Here is a 17,729-nt window from a genome sequence, read left to right on the forward strand (position 1 = left end):
TGAAGTGAGCCTTATCCAGGAGGCCTACCGAGTGGCGGTGAGGGGCTCCAATGAATGCACAGTCCTAGGACCATCATCCTGGAGGGTCAGTACCGGCACGGCCGGGGAGCAGAGGCTGAGAGGAGGACGGAGAGCTGGAACGTGCATGGTTGGGTTATATCTCTCTCCGGGTGATTTAACTAGTAAGAGATGGGACCTCCCGTTCTTTGTTGCAGACCCCGAGCAATGAAAAGACATCCCCTCCATCACCTTATGCCGGGGAAGGGTCCTAAGGAAGTGGCTTTGTTTATGGGAAGAGGCCACATAGGAATGATAGAGGCACAAGAAAGGAGACCCTCCCAAATGTGAGACTCCCCCCCACACCATATTCTCTCGTAACTTGCGATTATAATGGAGGTCGGGCTGTTTGACACCGTCCTTGTTCACCTGGGGTCGGGGGGGTGCATCTTCTGAGAGGAAGGAGCTGTGCCAGGAAGCTTGGTGATTTGGGAAGCTTCTGCCTGGAGCTGGTGGAGGCCAGAGACTCAAAATCAGCGTCAGGGCCTCCAGCTCAGACACACCATGTGGGACCCTCCAGCCTCGGGGCTGAAAGCAACGCCCTTGCTGACCCTGTAGCTCCCCACTGCTGCCGACTGCAGAACCATTAACCTCAAAGACCAGGGGGCTGAGCTAGTGGTGCCCAGTGCAGCCTCCGGAACCTTCCACCAAAGCCCCTGGGACACACAGAGCAAGATGGAAACCGTCACCATCAAGACTGAAAAGCGGGCGTGCAGTTGTCTTAGCGGCACGCAGATGGGTGGCGGAAATCACCCGTCAAATATTTCTTGAGCGTCTTCTATTCACCAGGTACCATTCTAGGCTCTCGGAATAAATCAGTGAACTGAACAAAGCCCGCTTCCTCATGGAGAACACGGCCTCCATTTCCACGCACAGCTCTGACTTCCCACGGACAAGGCTTCAGATGTACAGATATATGTATATGTTCCCTGTTGTCTTTTTTTTTGCTAAGAAACATACCTGCTCCTTTTGGAAAAGACAAATTAGAAAGTACAGAGAAAAATAAAGAAAAAGCTCTCATAATCCCTCTACCCAGAGAGGCCTCTGTTCACACTTTGTCATTTAACTGATCGGCTATTTACAGGAAAAAGTTGTGCATTTGTGCATGATCCTGCAACTTTCCTTATTTCTCTGTAATTGAACTTAACTCTTAAATTAACCCCCATTTCTGCGGACGATGCAAAGCTGACTTTGCTGATGCAAAGTAAGCTGAGTGGCTCCTGAGTCTGCTCGGGGTCCCTGGGTACCTGCTCAGTCAGCTCACAGTTTCCCCGCCGGGCTGCTGTGTGATGCTGTGGCTCTGGGGATGGGGCACACAACCCGGGTCCCCTCTCTGCTGGCATTCATGTGCGTGGAGCCTGTCAGCCTCTCCTTTGTCCAGGAGGTTCCATCCCCAAGCTGGCTTCTGAGCCTCTGTTTCTCTGAGCACGCAGGTCCCCCTGCTTCCTCCACGTCCAACGGTCCAGGGCTCCTCGGGTCAGCTGGTGCTTCAGGCAGTTCTGGGTACCTCTTCAAGGCACCAGGAACCTTCAGCCAGACTCCCTCCCCTCATAGCAGACTCAGGGGATGTCCCAGGATCTTGGTCTAAAAATCCCAGGTGGACATTTCCACTCTCAGTAGGCGCAGGACTCTCCCCTCCCAGCAGAGCAGGCAGGGAGTGGACACAGGTCTCTGCCCTGTTGTCCTCTGCGTGTGCTGCCCCCGTGTCTTGGTGCCAACCAGGAAAGGGGCAAAGTGGGGGGCTCCTCCTCAGGCCCCAACCTGTGGCCTTTGAACCCCATCCTCCTTCCCGTTGGGCAGACTTTCATCTCTTTTTGGATAAGAAAATAGCTGCTCTTACGTTACGCCATGTTCTTCCCAAATCTCTGGGTTTATGGTGTAAATTTTGTGCCGTGAATCCTCCAGGCTTTGCTCTTCACAGTCAGTCAATCTTTTGGCATCGAAGAAACAAACAAAATAAAAACAAACCCTAACGTATTAGTTTCCTATTGACGCTGTAACAAACTGCTACAAAATTAGAGGCTTAAAAAAAACAACAAAGTAATACTTACAGTTCTGGATGTCGGAAGTCCAAAGTTGGTCTCGCTGAGCTAAAATCAAAGTGTTGGCAGAGTTCACATCCCTCTCTGGAGGCTGGAGGGGAGCCTTCATCCCCAGCTTTTCCCAGCTTCCGGGGCCTGTGCATCCTTGGCTCAGGGCGCTGTCTCTGTCATTGAAGCCACAGCAGCTCCTTCAAGTCTCTCTCTGACTCTGGCCTCCTCGTCTTCCTCTCTCTGCCCCTTTAAGGACACTTGTGATTACATTGGGCCCATCTGGAGAACCCAGGCTACTGCCTTGATCTTAGAGTCAGCTGATTAGCAAGCTTGATCCCCCTCATGTGTAACACAAAATATTCACAGGTTCCTGAGAACATGCCTGCCACATCAAATAATAATTTCTTCATCAAAAGCTTAATTCAGATGATGAAAAGCCGTGCCTTTCAAAATTATACTCTTTGCCGTTGATTTAACAAAAGCCAATGACTTGACTTAAAAAATTTTTCTTTAATTTAAAAATGTTTCTATCAGTCACCCTGTGATGGTGTGAATTGAAAACTATTGCTACTCCCTGAATGTGGGGATAACGTAATGGATGATGGAAAGCCCAGTGGATATGGGAAGCTGATGGAGGAAAGACCCCTCGATTTTACGTCTCCAAATCTAATTTTGTTCATGTGTATGCATCGGACTACACACCCTGCATTTGTGACCTGATTCATTCACTTAGCAATAGAACGTAGACCTCTTTCTATGACAATAGATCTTACTTTGCCTCGTTATTTTGATTTCCGCAGAGTGGTCCCTGTTTCCCATTGTTGCCGCCCGGGTGCCACTACACCGCATGGCCGGTTTCCGGCTCTCCTGTTGCTTGTGGCTCAGCGAGTGGGGCCATCCTGCCGCCCTGGGGGCCGGGCGAGGAGGAGCTGGTGGTGGGAAGGCACCTGCTCTGGATCCCAGCCCTAGTGCTGGGATGAAGATGCCTCTCAGGGAGCTGTTCTGCCTCCAGGTGCTGATGGCAGGGGTTCTCCGGGCCGTCCGTGGTGCTGCCTCAAGAAACAGTTATGTATCGTGTGTGGGGGGGCCGGGTGGGGGGAGGAAAGGGGTCACAGAGACCGGGAGGGGCTTTGAGCAAAGAGATGGTGACTCTGGAGCCTGTGGCTCTTCCAGGCCCTGGGTGGTAGGAGAGCCGTGGGTCAAGGTGCCAGAGGCGGCCTCGGTGGGCTCCATCCCAGGAAGACCCGGGTGCACGGCAGGTGACAGGTGCTCAGAGACCACACCGGGGTCTGTACCGCCAGCTTCCCTGGTGAGTTTTTCTCTCTCTATCAGACAAAGCAGCCTTTCCCTTCAGTCCCATCTCACATTGCGGCGTCCCCAAAAACCGTCACATTCTTCCCCAGTTCTCAGCCCTGACTCTTCGCCACTCATTGTATATTCTTTTGGTCTTTTTGGTGGGGATTCCAAGGGTTTATTTAACCCAGCAATCAAATCGGTCGTTTAAAATAATAGCCCGTCTTGTCCAAGTCTAAAAATAAAATCTCCCGGTATGGGGAAGGCCGGCGGGGAAGTTGGGTCGAGCGGGCTGGGGACAGTTCAGGGCTCGAGGCCACCGCTCCCTCACGCGCGCCTGTCCTGACGAGGGCGGGATCAGAGCGCCTTCTGTCTGCCTTGATGGAAGTCAGCCTCCACCTTCCCGGGAGCCCTGCCGCCTTCCTGGGGACACAGGCTGCATTCACCACCAGCAGCTCTGCCCAAGCCCTTTGCAGATTTTATGAAAGGCGTTTTCACTTGGACTCAACAGGGGCTGTGTCTGTGTGCGGCGTGTGTGAGGGAGAAAATGAATCACTTCAACTTCGGGCAAGGACCGTAGGTGTTGTGTTTGTCCCTTGCAATTACATAAACACAGCAGAACTCATTAAAAAGGGGAGCCGGGAGCCGAGCCGGGCGTCGGGGAACATCTAGCCGGTGGAGCACATTTTCCCTACGTTAGACCTCAGCCGGAGTGGCGTGCAGCCCTCTCGCGACACACTCGGAGCCCAGAGGAAAAAGTTTGAGGTTTTACATTTCTGTTTGTGGTACAGAAAGAGGCGTGTGATCCGAGGGCTCGATTCGGTGAAATCACGTTGCCTTTATACACAGTTGCTTCCCCAGGAGGGCAGGAGTTGGAAGCGACCGTGCGGAGACGTTGAAGATTTGCTGGCAGAGGGAAACGGATTTTTTTTTCCCTCCCTCCCTCCCTGCCGAGGAAAAACAGTCCTAACGGGGAGTTACTCTGTGCTTTTAACTCGTATTCAAATCCTCCCGGCCCCAGAAGCTGCTGTTGATCGCCGGTGACTTCTCCATCAGGCTCAGAGGGAACTTTCAGGGCTGCCCCTTGTCCCCAGAGAGTGGCCATGAGTTTGCAGAAGAGGATCTTCCCTCGAAGAGAGAATGGTAAGTGGAGCTTGTTCTCAGTGGATCCACGGGGAGGTGGGGAGGAGGGTGTGACCCTCTTGACACCTTCCGGGAGGGTGGGGTGGAAGCGTGGTTTGGGTTATGCCGTGTGCGTGTGCATGTGTGTGTGTGTGTGTGTGCATGTGTCCGTGCACGTGTGTAGCAACAGGACTCAGTCCCCGTCTGTCGCCTTGTCCTTGCAGAGGCTGGCTGAGCTCTCGCCAGGCTGCTTGGCAGAGGGTGTGGGGCCAGGATATCTCAGGACCCCCCCGGGGGCTGCGTGGTGGGGGGCCCGACCACGGCAGGGGGTCTGCACGAGCCCACACGTCCTCTGTGAGTGTCGTTGGCCACACTCAGGGGCGGGGGCGCCGACGTCTAAATGCCGTAGCTGTCGGGGTCCCCACCAGCTCTGGCTTCAGCGGGAAGCAGAATGGAAGAGGGAGCGGCTCGTGGATCTGAGCGAGGGAGGGGTCCCGGGGCTCCCCAGCCAGACTCCCCGTCTTGCTGCAGGTACAGCCCAGGAGACCAGATCGTTCTTTATAACAGCCTCCTTCTTTTGCCCCAGAAACATAAATAAACAGACCTCAGGGAAAAGAATTTTAACCCCTCTGCCCAACTTTTTGAGTCGACCCTGGCAAACCTCAGCTCTGTTGTAACTTTGGCACGAGAGCGTAAACACATGGTTTTCTTTAAAAGGGAGAACGAAGCAAGTCAAAGCACATCCTGACTTTTCCGGCCCCAGGAAGACGAGGGAGATACGGCTAGAACCCTGGGGTCCACTTGGTTCGGTTCCGTTAAAGGGTCTCTGAGGTCTGAAGAAGGTGGTGGAGCGTAGGGACCTGGACCTGGGGCCGTGCCACCCAGAGGGAATCTTGACTCTGAGGTTCACCAGCGAGTTAATTTGGGGAAAGCCCTTTTATCTCTGTGCCTCAGTTTCCTCCTTTGCAAAACAGGGACCATAAACTCGCATGTCTCAGGTCTACAGAAGTGATAAACAAGACGAGCTCACGAAGGGGCCTGACAGCACGTGCGGGACACAGGGCTCGCGTGGACACCCGGGCGCCGGCTGCTCCCTCGTGGGACATGGTAGCCCTCCCAGGGCACCCGGCTTGGGGTGATGGGGGAGGACCCAAGGTCCTGGCAGCAGTGGCCTCCCTCCTTTGCAGAGAGTGGGCCAGACACAGGGCACGCCCACTTCGGAGGAAGACCACGTGGATGCGTCCCTTACACTGAGGGTATGACGTGACCTGGTATGTCGTCCACATTCTGTGTCTGGTGGAAGCATCTCCTTCAGGGGGTGTCCTGCCACTTCCCGTCCCGGCTGCGTCGCCATCGTTGGTGGGGTTCCCTGGTAGCAGACTGAGATGGAGACGCGTGTGCAGGAGGGGCGTGGGAGAGCGTCCTTGGGAACGACACCCTCAGGACAGGTGGAGAAGTCAGGCTGCGATGCTCTGGCAGACCCCATGGCGTTTTGTACCCCTGTAACGAGCCGTCACGGCAGGTGGGCTGCCCCTGGGGCCAGGGCATGACCTTGGTGAGGCGGCTCTCTTCAGCTGAGGGTAATTCCAGGCAACCCGGCTGTGGAACGAGTGCTTGGTCCCAGGCTGGGAGCGTCTCAGGGCGACACCCTGCAACGTCGCTCCGTAACGTTGATCCAGAGACGTCGTGTCTCTGAGTTCAGCTGTTAGAAGCTTGGGGGTTAAATGCATGGACACCTGTCCCGTTCAATTCTTACACAGCCGTGTGACCTCGGATAAACCCTTTTCCATACCTGGCACTTACCATCCCGTCTGGAAAGTGGATAGAAGTGTGTTGGAGTGGAGACGGCTTCTCAGAGCCCTTCCAGCTCTGCCAGCTCACGAGTGCAGGTTCTGAGCTTGTGCCTTTGCGAGCGGTTGGTCATGTCCCTGGCGACAGTCAGGTCACGTGGTCTGCCCCACAGGTGCCCCGATTCCTTCTGCTAGAAATGGAATCAAATGCCTGGGACCCTTGTGACCTTTCACGGCCAGCTGTCAGCAGGGAAGGCCGCACCTTACATTTCTCCCAAGGAAAAAGTAAAACCACCCGAGATGCTGCCCTACATCTTTGATAGCTAACAGCTATCTCATGTTGCCCAGGACAAGCACAGCTGTAGCTGGATTTATTTTATTGCTCTCCCCAACCCAGCACCAGCTTTGTATTTATTTTTCAATCCACGAGGAATGAAGTCAGTTTCTCAAACACTTGGAATGCATTTTCAACAAATTATTTATTTAGAGCATTCGATGCTCCAGGCACTGTGCTGGGGTCTGAGGATCCAGCGGGACATGTTAGACGAACAATGGCACACACATGAATATAACGGCAAGGACGGTTAAGAGCTATGGGAGGCTCTGACGGGGAAACGGTCCTACTCTGGCAATCAGGGTGGGCCTCCCTGAGGAGGTGCTGTGCGAGCTGGTTTCTGAAGGGTGTTTGGGAGTTAGCTCAGGGCAAGGGTGGAAAAGCAAGTTGTAGGTCAAGGGAACAGCACATTGCAGAACAGGGACGAGAAAAGAGGGTCATCTCACATCCCACCAGCTTGACCAGCCACCGTGAGCGTTTTGAGGGTACTTTATCCTGTCTGTTTTCCTCAAAGCATCTTTTAGAAAATAATCACAGTGACTTGTTAGCTCAGGGAATAAGCTTTTTGCTGGCTGGGCAAGCCCTTCTCCTAAGCCCTTCTCTCCGTGTATCAGCCAGTCGTCTCTGTTCCCCACGCCTGGTGGCCAGTCTCAGTGTGCATCCTAGAAATCGCTCTGTCGTACCCGCGTCACCTCCCTCCTGAGCCCCAGGCGTGATTTAGGACCCTTATGGGCCCTGACTCATTTGATCTTCCCCCAGCCCCGGGAGGCAAGCGCTGCCATCTTTATTTTACAGGTGAACAGAAACGAGGCAGGGAGTTTATGCAAATGGCCGGGCTGAGGTTTGAACCAGGCGGGGCCGTTTCATTCTGAAGCCCGTGCTCCCCGCGTGCTGTGCCGAGGCTGAAATGTGAGATCAGAGGTCCTTATGCGCTGCTTCGAACGCTCCTCTGTTCCTACAAAGTGATCAGACGCACCACCTCTATAGGCTCAGGAAGCCACCTTTGACACCATAACTGACTTAGCCATTCCCCGAGACGCTTCAGCTTGCTTGCAATTGTATCTTTTCCAAAGTATTGTTATAAAAAAAATGTTCAAACACCTAGAAAAGTGGGAAGAATTGTGGTCAACCAGCGTACGCCCACTGTCTAGATCCTACAGGTAAAATTCTGCTGTGTTTGCCCTGTCACATGTCCATCCATCGGTCCATCCTCTGTCTGTCCGTGCACCCGTCCTGCTTTTCTGATACTTTTCCAAGTCAGTTTCAGGCATCACTACCCTTCACTTCTAAGCACTCCCGCGTGGATATAATTAACTCGAGTTCAGTATTTGTTGATGGTTCTTTTAGATAAAATTTGCATCCAGTGAAATGTATATCTCAAGTGCACCACTCAATTAACTTTGAGAAATGGGTACACCTGTGTCAGACAAACTCTTAGCAGGACACAGAATAATCGCCTCATCCAGGAAGCTCTCCCACGCCCCGTCTCCGATGCTTTTGGCTTTTACCAATAATATGCCATGCGGCACTAAATTTAAAGGCCTCGATCAATAAAGCACAGCACACGCTTTATCCTGCCTCGGCTGTGGGAGCACAGCCCTCGACCGTCAAGGCCCCCAACTCTGCTGGGTGGGCCTCACGGGGGTCAAAGTACAGGCTGTGGCTGGGGCTCTGGGAGAAGGGAGCAGGACCAGGCAGCAGGTATTCTGGGATGAAGGGAAGCCAGATGGAGAGAGCGGTGCAGGCTGCCTCCCGGCGTGGGGTTGGGCTTGGGGCTCTGGGCTCTGACAGTGGGGTTGGGGACAGATCAGGACAGACAGATGGAGCAGGTGCCGTATCATGGGAGCTGGACCCTGGGTGATGGGAGAACGTCACAGCTCTGCAGACTCTTGTGTGTTCTGGGACCTCACATGGGGCCCCACAGATCCCGAGCCAGGGGGATGGTGCCCAGCTCTTCCCACTAGGCTGCCTTATACCTCCTGCTGTGGTCCAGCCTGGCGCAGGGACTGGTGGCATTTTCCACCGGGAAGATGAACACAGAAGCAGCCAAATGGGTTGTAGTCCCTGTAGGGTGGACATCCTTTCTCCTGTCTGAGTTGCTACGATGGTGTGAGACAGAAACAGAGAGACCCAGACGAGGGGCTTCTGGCTCCTGCCGTGTTGTGCTTCCCTTGCAGACGGGCCATGGGGCGCTGGGGTGGAGTGGGGCTGAGGTGAAGGCAGAGCTGATGTTCACTGAGCCGCCATCAGGTGTCGGGCATCGCGGCATTCTCATTTAAGTCATATAATAATGCGTTTTACAAACGAGAAGTCTGAAGCTCGGAAGACGGAGTGGCTTATTCCAGGTCACACAGCCGGTTAACAGCAGCCTGGGGACAAGGACTGAGGCCGCTGGGCTCCTGGACCGGTGCTCTTTCCTTGCCTCCTGCGCCTTGAGTGGTCTGCGGTCGGTTGTATGCACTACCTATATCTGTATTCCATCCGTGTCCATGTGTCTGACCAAAAAGGTCCCTCTCCCTCTCTTTCCTTCGTGCCTTTTTCTCCTCTTTCTTTTCCTCTTTTCTTCTCTTCCTCTAACAGCTACTTAGCATCCTCTTTGTGCCAGGGACTGCACAGGGCTAGAGAGAGAGACATAAGACAGTCCCTGGTGTTAGGAAACTCAGTTACTGGAGAAGACACAGCTGAGAGAGATCAGCATGGAGAGCTGTGAGAGCACAGAAGGGCAGCTCCTAATCCAGACAGGGAGCTGGGAGGAGGCAACTTTGAGCCAAACCTTGGAAAACCTCTGAGAGGTGGCCAGGACGTGGGGGTCTGTGAGCCAGGCAGGGCAGCGTGTGCCGAGCAGCGGGGGTGGGAGGAGGCACGAAGGAGCTGGAGGAGCGGCCAGCTTGCGGGGGACATGCCTGTGACCCTCGGTAGGCATTTAAAATTCTTACTTATTGAGTCAGCTGTGTCACGGCAATAAAAAATTAAGAAAAGAAAGTGGGGATTTCTTCATCTTTAAAAATGTTGTTTTCTGATGCAAGCAGGAAGCGGCGTTGCTCAGATAACTGCGTGGGCAGCACGGGGACGAGTAGGGCCTCGCCGCCTCGCACGGTTGAGCACGCTCCGCCTCGGCTCGCCCCTTGTCCGGTCTGAGCACTCACGGGAGGGGCCGGGCCCCCTGGCTGGGGGATCTCTGGGTCCTGGAGAGACAGGAAAGATGAGGGACTCAGCCGTTTCCACTCCACAGACTGAGCACGCCCGTCCTGCAAAGTCTTGCTGAGCAGAAACGGTCTCCTTTCTCCCGCCGGGCGTGTCACTCGTTAGTCGCGGCCTCTTCTTGCTGCCAGGTGGAGGGGAGGCAGGCAGTGCAAAGCATCCTAGTCTTGGCCTTGAGACAACACCACCCAATCGCCTAGCCCTCCCTCCGGGGGGTGTTTAATCCTTTCCAAACCCCTCCCTGGGGCAGGGCCGGCTGGGATGGGCAGGGAGCTCCAGATTGCTCAACCCGACACAGTTTATTCATTCAGTTTTTATTCCACAAACGAGGGTTGCCTGGCCTGTGTTCTCGGATAACCTCGGGCTCCCGTCCCAGCTCTGAGCCTCGGGAAAGCCATGTGTCAGCCCTGCTTCCTCTCCCTCCTTCCCCATCGGGAGCGAGGGGACAGCTCAGGGCACCAGCCCTGCAGGTCAACCGTGCAGACAGGTGCTGTGTCGACAGAGCTCGGTACAGCATCCGGCCCAAGGAGAATCCTGTACAGATGGGAGTTATGACAATTCTTCGTCAGTCGAGGTTCTGCATCTCCGAGTGTTTTCCTTCATCCCATCGCTGTGGATTAAACCCACTGGCTCTGCTCGTCCGATCCAAAGGGTTACTGAAGCTCTTGGAAATAAACTCTCCTCCCTTGGACAGAACAACCTCGCTATGTCCCAATGTGTGGCCTTCAGGAACCAGGAGAGAGTGTGTGAATGTGTTTTCTTAAGTTCCATTTAAATCTGAGCCTAATCACACAAATTAGATTAAGAAAACGTCGTCAGAGCTCTTTGTAAACCCTGGAAGACAAACAAAGGCGGAAGCTCATTACATGGCATCAGCCACTTATTTATTCATTCGGTTTTGGGTTGATTCATCCAGTGAATGTTTATGGAGCCCTTAAGGGCCAGGCCTGTCCCAGAGCTGGAGGCCCTGCAGCGAACGAGGGCGGCAGATTTCTCCCCGGGTGCTTACACTCCTATGCGACAGACAGAGGATACACGAGAACTTGAATAGATGAACAAGACACCCTCAGAAGGTGACAAGGTCTATGAAGAAAGAAAAAAGCAGGATGTAACAGGGAGTGCCTGCGGCTGGTTCAGCTTATGGTGGGCAGGAAAGGCCGCGTTTAGGATATTGAGGCAGGAAGGAGCCAGCCATGTAAGTTCTGAAAGTGGAACCGTCCTGGAAGGTGGAACAGCCTAGACAAAGCCTTAGGGTGACCCGGGTTTGGCTTGGTCAGAAAAGGAAGGCAAACGGGAGCGGGATCATGTAAGTCTTTTGGGACATGGTCAAGAGTTTGGACTTTATTGTGAAAGGGCGGTGAAGTCTTGGAACGGATGGATGGCAGGGCACAGGCATCTTTAGGGCAGTGGCACACCTCCTGTGTGGTGGAGTAACAGAGGATCCACGACACCGTGTGTTTGTCAAAGTCCACAGAACAAAGAGTGAACCCCAATGTCGGCTATAGACTTTTGTTAATCGTAATGTCTCCATATCGATTTACCAAGTATAAGAACATAGCACACCAACGCAAGATGCCAACAACGGGAACGACTGTGTCTGGAGCGTGAGGGAACTCTCCATACTTTCTGTACGATTTTTCTGTAAACTTAAAACTGCTCTAAAAAGCAAAGCTTTTTTTTTAAAAAAAAAAGTTTTTAAAAGGCAATGCAATGTCCTTGGAGGGTTTCATGTAGGTGAGTGTCATGGTCCATTTTATATTTTCAAAAAACCCACCTGTTATTGTGTGGAAATGGCTTATGGAGGTTCACGTAGGAGCCAGAAGCCCGGTCGGATGATAAATAATCAGACAGAGGCAACGGCAGCTGGGTTAAGGTGGAGAAAGTAGATGGATTAGGGACGTCTTCTGTGGGTAGAACCAACAGGAACCGCTGACAAATTGGGGGGAATGTGGGAGGTCAGAGACAGGAAGGAATCAAGATTAATAAAAGCTGACACTCACCAAGGGCTTATTCCGGAAGGCACTTTTCTAAGAACTTCACAGGTGTTACTGCATTCAGTCCTACGGCCACCCTGTGAGCTGGTCCTAGAGCGATAACCATCCCGTAGACACTCAGCCAGTCCACAGAGCGGTGCCTCTTCACCTGCCCTCGAATGTGATCTGGCCAGGGACACACCTGTGACGTGAATCCGGGAATTCTGGCTTCAGAGCCCATGTTCTGAACTCCTTGATACTGGGTTTTTCAGCTTGTGCAGTTGAGTACATGATGGTGACAACTACGAACATATGGAAGCCTGGGGAGGAATATGTTTCACTGGGGAGCTCAAGAGCACGGTCGGATGGTGTTAATTTTGAAACATCTGCTAGAGCCCAGGTGGAGACGTTAAACAGGTGGTAGGAAAAGAGTGTAGAACGCAGAGGAAAGTGCAAGTCTGGAGATGTGAATTTGGGAGTTGCTGGCATGTGGGTGGCACACACACCAGTAGGACAGGCTGCAGTGGTTTGTCCTAACTGTATACTAGTGATGAAATATTAGTTTGAAAGGGTGCAAGCCCAGAATGGACAAAGTGAAAGAAGGGAAGGCCGCAGGGAGAGCAACATGGTCTATATAGGAGTCAGCTAGAATTGTCACACGAAGTAAGATCTTTGGTTTGAATCCACATGTTGTGTTGACAACCAACTCTGTTGTCAGGGGAGGAAGGGAAGAGCCTGGAGGAGGAGTCAGGAGACCAACAAGTCCTGACCGCCTGACCCTGGGCATGACCCTGTAACTTGACCTCTATGTGACCATGTAACTTGACCCTGGGCGTGGCCATGTAACCTGACCTCGGGCCAAGAGGGCATGTAACTGGACCTCAGTGACTTCACCCATAAATGAGGACATATAACTAAATCGTAAAATCCTGGCTTCAGCTTTCTCTGATTGTGAGTTGAAAGTGTTAAATATGTAGACAACCCATTGTCATTCTATTATGTGTTACATTTCTAGTTGAAACCGTTGAATTCCATTCCACATCGTGTAACAGGGCAGTTCTCACGACCTACAGCTCACAGCATGAGGAGCTCCTGGCAGTTTTAAAGACCGCCAGGCTGCTCCTGCTTAGACCTCTGAACAGCCTGGTCAGATTACTGAATTGCTGTTCCCATATCGTGGAGGAAGGACTGAGGTTCAGGACGGTCAAGTGACTGGCCCAAGTTCACAGAACCGGCCGGTGCTGAGCCTGCTCTGATCCCTCGCCCTATCCTCTTTCTTTTGCTATCCGATCAAAACAGGAGACGACCCTGTTGCGGGGTTTTAAAAAGAAAGCACTTTTCCTTTTGCCTCTGAATATTTAGACTTGCTCCAGCGAACGTGTATTTCTTTTGTAATTGGAAAAAAACCAAAGGGGAGAAAACATCAGAAGAAAACACAGACATAAACTTTCAAAAAAATAAAATAAAATGTCACCGTAAAAACAGAACTCTTGGTACAACGCCGGATGACACTGGCTCTGCTGGGGGACATGTGAGAAAGGCTCCTGGTCACCTGCTCTGGTCCTGATGGCACTACAGAGGGCTCTGGTACTTTACGCCGTGATTGTCAGCATGCCCCACGCATTATAATTAGGTTGTTAGTTGTGAAACCTTAGCAAGCGTCTGAACGCCTACCCCTCCCCAGACCTGACCAGCATCGTCGCCCGAGGATGCAGCCAAAGGGCACGAGGTACACAGACAGGCTTCCACATGCTGCTCTGCCACCGCAGCTGTGCACCCCAGGGAGGAGCTGCTCGTCTCTGAGTTCCAGGCACCTCACCTGTAAAACGGGTGTGAAAACAGAACCTACTTCACGCAGCTGATGAGAGGATGAAACGAAACCCAGTACACACAGAAGGCTATCGGCACGGGGTGGCCGTTCTTCACAGAGCTGAACATGCAGATGTGTGCGTGTGTGTGTGCACACGTGTGCAAGTACACGGGAGAGATTGCCAGGAGGAGAATTTTGATTGTTTTTCACGCTATGGAAGAATTAAAATAACGAGAAAAGGGGTGTGTGGTCATTTCTGATGCCACGTCCTCATAGAGCCATTGGCTGGGTCTCTGCTTCTACCGTTTCGTTCCCTCGATGACATGCGGCTGGTAGCTTTTAGTTTTAATTCCGTTTGGTGGATGAGGAAGCTAAAGCTGAGACACGACCGAGATTCCACGGGAAGACGTCGGCCCAGCTAGGCACGCAGCGCGGCGCCCGGGTCCTCACTCGTCGCTCCAGCCACGTCTTCCTCCCTTTCTTTCGTCAGGTGCTGATGGATGGGCCTGTGATGGAGGAAGTGGGGCAATGGGAAGACTGTCCTTTTTCGGGAGGAGGCCCTGGAGGCCACAGGTGTGACGCAGACGCCACCTGAGGTGCAAACCAGCCCACATCCGGGAGGGTCTGGGTGGGCTCTCGACCACAGGGTGGAGTCAGTTCACCTCTGAGAGTGAGTGGGAAGCATCGTCTGATGACAGAGGGGAGATAGGAACTGGATGCAGGGGCCTGCGATCAAGGAGGGTCAGGCCTGGTGTAGGAGGGAGGCCGGGGGCCCTCGCAGCCTGAGGACCTGGGGAGGGCGAGGTGGGCCCCGCAGGCCCAGGGCCCTTCCCTCAGCCATTCCTCCAGAGTGAGGCAGCCTGGGACGGATCCCGGGGCCAAGCGTGGCTGGGCGGCACCCGGGGCACCGAGAGGGGTCGTGCTGTGAGCCGAGCAGTGGGGCCCACTCTCCCTGCGCTTGAGAAGAACTTCACCACCTCCAGACTCAGCCGTACCACGTGGAGCTGCCCCCACACTGCTGACAAAGGAGCTTTGTGCCCAGCGTGGCCATGAGCCTGGGTCCCTGGCAGGGGCTAGATCTCCACACCCTTGAGGGGAATTCCGAGGGCCTCCCACGAGGTGGCACCTAAGCCCTCATTAAAGCCCCGAGAAGCCCTGAAACATTTGGTGGTGAGCGTCGGAGAACACGCCATTCGCCAGGAGACAGGGCCACACAGGAGGCCCCGCCCGGCTCGGACAACGGCTCCCAGAGCCTGCGCGTGGGAGGGACACGTGGGAAGCCCTTCAGGGGGCCGATGGGCTAAATGTCACCCTTGGATCAGGCTCTCCGTGGAGATGTGTGGGGGAACAGCACCCTGGTCACTATGACAATACCGATGGGACAGCAGAAGCGCCTGTCCCCTTAGGCTGGGGCTCCCAACATGCCCTCTGAAAGTCAGTCAGCGGCTCTCAAACCCGGGCCGGCCCCGGGTCACCTGGAGGGCTTTCCGAAAGGCAGAGCGCCAGGCCCCACCCTCCGCGTTCCTGACTCGAGAGGGCTGGGGACCAGCCTGGGAATCTGAATTTCCAGCAGGCGATGCCACTGCTGCTGGCTTGAGGAGCAGGTTCTGAAAGCCGCTGAGCTGAGCAGCTCCCGAGAGTCAGTTTGTTACTTTGGGGAGAGCCTGGCACAGAGGGGCGACGTGACGCCTTGGGAAGAGCCAGGGCTGTCGCGTCAGAGGGTCCTCGTTAGACTCCTGGCTTGAGAACTCGCTGGTTGAGTGACCCTGGGGGGATCGCTGGGCTTTGCTGAGCCCGTGACGGGCTCTGACCCCGGGTCGCCAGGGCTGGTGCACAGTGGGTGCTTGATGAACTTTTGGGCAGCGGTTCTTTCACCTGTGAAATGGGTGTAACATCGCCGGACCGAGGGCAGGGCGTGCAAGCTGGTTTGTGTAGAACTGTTGCCGGGCACATTATAGGCTCTGAGTGACGCTTGTTGCCTTCGCCCCTCCCAGCTGCTTCCGGATGTCCGAGGAAGGCATGGGCAGAGGGCCCGCACGAGCAGCCTCGCTGGGGCTCTGGGTTCTGGGCCAGGCTGGCCTCCTGGGTGTTCTCTGCCAGCCCAGCAGATGGTGGACCGCGTGGCAAGGCTGGGTTTCTCAGTGCTGGCAGCCCCTTCTGGACCAAGCCTCTTCACGTGGAGAAGTCAGATGGCTCAGGCCGGGAGCCTTGGAGCAGGCCCGTGCCAGGCTGGACATATTCGCCCCGAGTCACCTGTCCAGAGCGGGTGGTGAATGCAGCGTCCGGCTCACAGCATCCGGCCTTCGGGGCCTGGGATCTGACTCGGAGCCGGGCCTCCGTGTGAGAAAGGAGCATTTCTCCTTCCTCGCGGGCTCTGCCCCAGGCCCGGGTCCTGGCCGTCCTGGGATCTGTGGTGCCTGGGTCCCTGCTGAGCAGCTGGAGAGAGTGGCGGAGGAGGAGGCAGGTGGGCTCAGGTGAGTGAGGTCCCTCCAACCAGGTGACCATCGCTGAGGGCAGGAGGCTGGGTGCTCTGACCACGTGGAGCAGGCTCTTGGCTGCTGGAACTTAGTTTCACATTTGTAAGCTGTGCCGGGGCCGGGCAGGAGCAGAAGCCAGGATCATTTGGGGGGCTGGAATCCTGTGCCACCGGCCACACAGCGAGGGGAGGAGAAAGCAGCTTTGAGACTTGTGGGGGTGACACGGATGTCGCTCCACCTGGCTCTGCAGCCCGGGAGCTTCTGGGTCTGGGATTTCTGGTTAACCAGCCGAGGGACTGCGGATGTGGAAGGAGGAAGAAAAGAGGGGAGGTGGGGGGAGCGGGTGCCCAGAGGAGGCCTCCCCACCTCCCGCCAGGCTCCTCCTCTCCTAGGCGGCTCGCTCATGGGTGTCTCTGACTCTGACCATGGGAGAGTGCTCCCTCTGTCCGTCTGTCACTCTGTCCACTTCAGTCAAGGGTCCTGTGACTGACGCCCCAGTGGGTTTGGTCCCAGGGTTGCTGTTGCTCTGGTCGGTGAACCTGCTTGCTTTCTGCCATTGGAGAAGGCGTTGACCCAGCAGACTCCTTGCTCCCCCGGACACAGAAGCTTCCGCTCCTCCTGCTGTTGGGAGGTGAAACCCTCCCCTTCAGGCTGAGCCCCTCAGAGGCAGCACCTTCGTCCCGGGAGCCCAGCTCCAAGCCACCGCATGGTCCTCCTGCTCTGTCTGCGGCTCCCTCTGCTTTACTCTGGCCCCCCGGGAAGGAGAGCACGGCTCCATGCTTTTCCTCCCCTCCGTTCTCCTTTTTGTCCTGCAGCTATGCGGCAGTCAACGTTTATGACCTCAGGACAGGGCACCTCCCGTATCCCAGATGTGATGAGGACGCGAGCTATCGGGGTAGGCCAGACCCCTGCTGTTTGTTTATTCAGCCCCAATGATGCTTATTAATAATACTTAATCCCCGCCCACCGCCTGTGTCTCTTCCTGCCCCGGGCTCTGGGCTAAAGTCTTCGTTTGCATCAGCTCCTTGGGGCCTCTCATCAGTCCTGACTTAGGCTGCGTGTCCTCAAAACCAAGGGACGAGGTGACCTGCCCAGGGTCACTCAGCTCGAAAGGGGCACCCCCAGGACCTGAGCCCCAGCCTGTCTGACTCCAAAATCCATGCTCTTAACTGCTCTGCGCCTCAACAAATGTTTATATTTCCTAAACACAAAGACGGTCATATACCCACCGGGTAGAGAAAGCCCCGTTGGATGATAATCACCTACAGCAGCTGTTTTCCAGTTCTTTTTATCCACGGAAGCCTCTTTCATAATTGAAATCTTTCCTGAAAACTCCTGTCAACAGTTAGAAGCAGAATTATTCGGGCAGAGGGCAGGCCCGGGAGCTCGAGCCCCGCCCTCTTGCCAGCCTCCCCCCGACCCTTGTCTGGGCCCAGCTGTGGCACCCGGTTTGGAAGTGAAGCGGGGAGGGAGCACTTGGAAATGAAATCACCCCCCAGCGGGACAGCGTCTTCCTTCCTGAGGCGGGTCCCTGGGCTCCGTGGTCGCTCAGCGGCCTGAGCTGGCACCGCAGCCTCTTTCCTCTCTGCTCGCCCTCCGGGCTCTGATGTGAACAAGAGATTCACTCCGATCTGAAAGC

The 17,729-nt window shown here is 54.8% G+C and overlaps 1 protein-coding gene across 3 annotated transcripts in view; it reads left to right on the forward strand.

Moving 5' to 3' along the window:
• The first annotated feature begins 3,062 nt into the window (after nucleotides 1-3,062).
• Nucleotides 3,063-17,729, forward strand: part of IL16 (interleukin 16) — a 110,446-nt gene continuing 95,779 nt past the window's right edge. The window contains exons 1-3 of one of the 3 annotated variants that reach the window (XR_006887656.1): nucleotides 3,063-3,154; nucleotides 3,264-3,399; nucleotides 3,895-4,526. Coding sequence is in view for 2 of the 3 variants with exons in the window: in XM_046654995.1 (XP_046510951.1) it covers nucleotides 4,487-4,526 (40 nt within the window). In the remaining variant the exon portion in view is untranslated. Of the gene's footprint in view, nucleotides 3,155-3,263; nucleotides 3,400-3,894; nucleotides 4,527-17,729 lie in introns of those variants that run through there. The other 2 variants (XM_046654995.1, XM_046654994.1) reach the window with 2 other exon arrangements.

Source organism: Equus quagga, chromosome 2 (assembly GCF_021613505.1).
Source record: "Equus quagga isolate Etosha38 chromosome 2, UCLA_HA_Equagga_1.0, whole genome shotgun sequence".
In the NCBI taxonomy this organism is placed as follows: Eukaryota; Metazoa; Chordata; class Mammalia; order Perissodactyla; family Equidae; genus Equus; species Equus quagga.